The sequence below is a fragment of the Mizuhopecten yessoensis genome, unplaced genomic scaffold (assembly GCF_002113885.1).
Source record: "Mizuhopecten yessoensis strain PY_sf001 unplaced genomic scaffold, ASM211388v2 scaffold11161, whole genome shotgun sequence".
In the NCBI taxonomy this organism is placed as follows: domain Eukaryota; kingdom Metazoa; phylum Mollusca; class Bivalvia; order Pectinida; family Pectinidae; genus Mizuhopecten; species Mizuhopecten yessoensis.
The window spans coordinates 1525173-1530591 of NW_018408910.1; the positions used below are offsets into that span (position 1 = coordinate 1525173).

Consider the following 5419-nt stretch of genomic DNA (forward strand, 5'->3'; position numbering starts at 1 on the left):
CACTTGAAATCTACTTTCATGAAACATGTCGGTCAGTCACCCCAAGCACAGAGTTAGAGCTAATTCTACACACTCGCTTTGGTTCTCGGTACGGTCGTCTGCTTGTGGAGTTACCAATACCGGCCGATTTGATGGGACAGTCATTTAGTTTGTGTTACTTTGGAATAGTTTGGGTAGGACGCAACATTGTCATCCGATCTAATACAACAATGAAAAGGTAATAGAAAAACATATTATTACAATTACTCCTTTTTTAAATATAACTTTTTCTATATATTTTTTTCTTTTGTTTTCGATAACCGTTACTTCTGTTACATAATACATATATTTTTTTTCTAATAGAAATAGTTAACAACGCAGTATATCATGTTATAATAATACGATAATTGGTGTCAGAAGAAAAGTTTTATACTTTATTCATTTGTTTTACTTTGAATTTTTTAAATAATACGAAAATGAAGTACCGTATAATGGGTAACACGGGCTTAAGTTTTCGCGATTTTACACCAAAATTAGAAACTTTAATTTACACGATCTAGGCATGTGAAGAAATAGCATTTTCGCAGTGTTTTAGAACAAAGACTTCCCAATCGGCATATAAAGTGTTATATAAGTAAATTAATAGACTTTATAGCGGCGTATTGAGCAACAAGTAAGTGTTTTGTTAAAAATAATCATCAACAAAACTATTAGATGTGTGATGTAACCTATTTTCAAACATTCTATTTAATAACTCTTTATCCATATGAATCGTCACAACCACATACTTGGTATTTTTTGCCGACATTACGGTAATATCGCTACTCATTTTTACGCTTGTCATGTTATTTTGTGGATCATATTTTCGCGTTTACGTATATGACCTGCGATTTCACTAAAGTATGATCCCCGCAGAAAAAATCCTTCTATACGGTATTTCATATTTAATGATAATATTTCAACATGTTGTTGTGTAAAACAAAGTTTTTTGAATAATAAATATAACATTGGCAATAAGTTTGTTTTACCTCTGTGCGTTGAAACTTGTATCTGCTTTTAATGCTATAGTATAGGCAATTTATGTTAGAATATTTGTTTACGTTTAACAGATGTGTTTTCTCTTTCAATACAGACGTGATGATGGTATAATTGAAAATGTACTCGTAGACATTTCACCGTTGACAAATATTTATTTTGCAACGTACGATAGACTTACCGTCAACTACGTCACTATGAAAATGGTTGCGACGTTTATCAACAATAGCCTAAATATAAACAATTTACCGAAACATTTTACAGCCAGGGTTATCAGCAACAACGTACCTATCTGGACAGGAATCGTACCCATAGCACATCCATCCATTGTAAGTAGGGATTTCAATAAAGATGTCATCTTATCTAATTGTTCCTGAACATGCACAACGCAGGAGAATTTGTGGATATTTATACGGGTGAAATGTATGTCCATAGCAGGTTTCGTTAGGGTAAAACAATCATTAAATAGGTTGAAAGTGTTCAAGGTGTAATATCTTAAATGTATGTGTTCAATATGTTCTGGTGAAAGAATTACATTTACATATTTGCGTATGTTTTAAAATGTTCACTATATGGTTGGTTGTACAAGATTTAACTTCCTATCAACAGCTAAGGTCATTTCCGGATGTGCATCCATGGGTGTTGTGTATGCGTGCATGTGTATATGTGTGTCGGAAACAGGGTGTGTTGGCGCTAGAAAATAAAAGGTAGTTCGAGAGAAATATAAACATTCCAAATATTGCAATGGTGGCAACCGATTTTACTTTGGTCGCTTTTGTATCCCCAAGTAAATGGCACAAAAGCAAATCCAAATTCTACAGGGTATTCCCTCATATGTCGCCTCTTACGATACATGCATTGTGTATTCTTTGCTCGACCCCCGACCTGAAGGGGATCCTAGCCTTCAAGTTATTTACATCAAAATACTTCTATTGTGATCTGACGGTTTCTTCTGCATCTGCCCTGTCTAGAGTCACCAAGTCATGTGTTTGGAAAGAAGATTATTTTGTTGCCAATATTATGATTTTGTTAGCTAAGACAGAATAGAATATCCAAGAGGATAATTGGAAATGATAAGTATTGAATCTGAGGAGTATGTGCATCAGTAAAATATTTTGGTTATATATCAACCTAGACTAATCTGCTTAAATGTAGTATAACCTGATGGTTAAATTTTAAATCTAGTATAATCTGCTCTTGCCTGATTTACCCATCAAAGACACTTTTTATGTGATTCTCGTAGAGTCTTCCATTACTGCACTGTTACATGTAAGTAGTTCTGGAAAGGGTTCGATAACATGTAAAGCCTGCTACCATTTTTGTTGCGTCATGTTGCTTACATACGACATACCTTTTTTCACAGTTTAGCGGCATTTGACATATATAAAAGCAAATTACAAGGTATTGCAATGCATTTATGTGTTTTTATGCTTATAAAAAGGAATAACGTTTCATTTTTGTTTTCGCTTTAGGAGTATTATCCAAATTTTGTACTTGTGACAGAAATTGTAAAATTGGCTTCCACCAATCCGGCGAACATCTCGTACCACTACAGTCAAAATGGCACCTATTATCACCAAGAATCCATAATGGTACGCTTATTTTTCACTTGTTGTAAATACCAAGCCGTGTCAATATCTTTCTAGGAATTATGAAAACACTTAAATATCACATGCTCAGATTTTTCAATGATTGAAACTTATACAAAGGTAAGTGGTAGCTTGGAAAACAAAAAAAGCTTATGTAATTTCTGCATTTCCTTAAAATAGTGAAAAATTAAATTTAATAGAAATATTTAGCTATGTTTGATGCAACCAGATTCTATGAATTATATAAAAAAAAAATGTCTATGTCTGAATCCGGTTGTTACACGCATACATGGAGTGGAATCGATAGGTGGCTTTAAGACCAATTTATGTTTTTGAATCATATTGTACTTAATTTATTTCTACCATACAGTGGGATGGTGGAACTCATGGGTTCCAGTTTGCGTTTCCGAAGGTTGTCTCTCACTTTTATTTCACCACTGATGCCTGCACTGTGATTTGTAATGTGACAGCAGCATGGCTGCCGCGTAAGTACGCCCTTGTTGGGTTTGTTTGTCTGTTTGTTTGTTTTTGGGTTTAATGACCTCGCAACAGCCAGGGTTATATATTGACGGTACATAGGGAGGCACAGCCTGAAACAGAAAGTAGCTAGTTTCTAAACTGGTGACACGTATGAGACAAAAGGAATAACACCCCCAATTATGCAGGGGACCCGACATAAGTCGTTTCTTATGATCATGCAGTCGGAAACAGATCGCTTTTTCTTTCCCCGAACCTGCACCGGTTACTTTGTAAAGTAATCAAGCATGTATGATATCATTCACATAACAATGCTAATAGAATTGTAACAGAAATACAATGAAGGTAATTGTTATATTCTTTCACATATTTTCTTCGATGAATACAGTTTTTAAACTTTACTCAATACACAATATTTATGAGACAGCGAACATTGAAATTATGTTGTAATACTAGAGCAATGTCCGTTCATATGCAGATTTCAAATTGAAACAAAAGTGGAATTAAAATACGAAAGCTAGGCTCATAGGCAAGGACAAATATAAATGATATGTCTGAACGAAGATATGTCATTTTGTTATTTGTTAGATAAGACAATGACAAACCTAATACAGATAGTAGTATGTATGTACTGATGGAATCGTTCCAGAATTCTGGTTTGTGTCTGATTCATTATGTTGAAAAAAGAGGATAACAGATACATTTTCATATTTTAATTATGTAAATTTACGTGATAAAAGAAACAAAAGTAACACTTTACTAACGTAGGCATGACGCACGTCCAGGGCTTAAGTGTGACCTCAAATTAAAAAGAACATCATTTTCGGTATTACGTTTTGCATATTTTTGAAACAAAGCGCAAATAAACTAATAATGTATAACCAACGTATATTCAATGTATATTTTCATGTTTCAGTGAGGGATTATATCACTATTGTTCAGGATAACAACGACACTATGTTGAAGATGTTACCATATGCTCTTGACCAGGATTCGGACACGTGCTTTGATTTACCCGTGCCGGGGGATTCCCCCTCCATGCTGTGGATGATGATTACACAGCTTAGTCTCTTCGGTGTGACGTCACAGAGATTTGTTGTACGAATCACAGGTCACGACATAGAGTGTGGAAACATTGGACAGAAGAGTATCCATGTAAGCCCTTATTTTATTAAATACGTGTTACTCTCATTTTACACAATAACAGTTAGTTTTTATTATGATGGCCTAGTTTCATCTGACTAAGTTTTTGCCGACGAGGATGTCATCATTAGCACGAAAAGGTTTTTATCGTTAATGTTTCGGTTACATTCTATTTCGGTAAGATTAAATATGGAATGCTTCCTATGCAGAACTAATTATTTTCAAATATTATTCATTTGGAGTAACAATCTTATATCATCAATATTGTCCAGCAAACTGAGCTCTTTTTGTGGGAAATTCACATGTAGTTTGTGTATATCGAGGTAAATATTGATTGTTTTTATATTTCTATACACATAGTTGATACTTTTCATACATTTTCTGTTCAGGTTGGAACGTCTGGACCTGCCTATAATCATCAATGCAGCACCGAATCAGATGTAATATTTTGTACGTTACTCTTACGTACTGATAACGCTACCATGACGCAATGTGACATAGAATGCGAATGTGACACGTTGGGACAGTGCTCGAACGTTCACATTTTCATGCAGAGTACAAACACGGATGTCTGGAGTTTATGCGAACTCTCAATAAATGATGTGGTAGATTTATAAACAGATTGTCTGGAAATTAAGCCGACGCACCAGAAATGATGCGGTATAAGTGATACCTTTGGGATATGCAAATACATTCGAGCTGAAATGGTTTCATGACGTAAGTGGGTCTATCAATGTAAATTAAACAACGACTTGTTTGATTTATGTGACACTTGCCAACGGTGAAATGCAATAGGTAAAACCATTATCATTGTTCCTTTATAACAATAATGTCAGAAGCTTTTCGCTCTCGCAATAAAATATTCCAGAGATAAACAGCGATGTTTGGAGGTAGCGACAAACGAACTGTGATTAATTATATACGGCTCTGCAATGATATAAAATATTCACTGTAGTCTCCAATTCAACACGTTACAGTTTACAGGCCAACGAGGATATCAGATGGTTGTATAAATTGTTTGTATACGTGTGTTAAATAGCCTGTAAAACTAAAGTTTGGTTTCTTGTCCAAAGTTATACTGTTTGGGCATTAACTAAGCGAATTGTCAGGCACTATTGAGGTAATACAGTATCAATATGACCTCTCATGATGGTCACGTGACCTGAAAGAGTTTTTGTATCTGACATGGTGAAAAC

At 34.6% G+C, this 5419-nt stretch overlaps 1 protein-coding gene across 1 annotated transcript; it reads left to right on the plus strand.

Annotated features, from left to right (window-relative positions):
- The first annotated feature begins 2572 nt into the window (after nt 1–2572).
- Nucleotides 2573–4840, plus strand: LOC110467123. The gene is made up of 4 exons (XM_021524053.1): nt 2573–2606; nt 2974–3088; nt 3997–4235; nt 4613–4840. The coding sequence occupies exons 1-4, from the start codon at nt 2604–2606 to the stop codon at nt 4838–4840; spliced, it is 585 nt and encodes a 194-aa protein (XP_021379728.1). The 5' UTR covers nt 2573–2603.
- Nucleotides 4841–5419: the final 579 nt, after the last annotated feature.

Coding starts and splice junctions, on each gene's coding strand:
- LOC110467123 (XM_021524053.1), top strand. Junction 3,089..3,996: donor GACAGCAGCATGGCTGCCGC/GTAAGTACGCCC, acceptor TTCATGTTTCAG/TGAGGGATTATATCACTATT. Junction 4,236..4,612: donor TTGGACAGAAGAGTATCCAT/GTAAGCCCTTAT, acceptor TTTTCTGTTCAG/GTTGGAACGTCTGGACCTGC.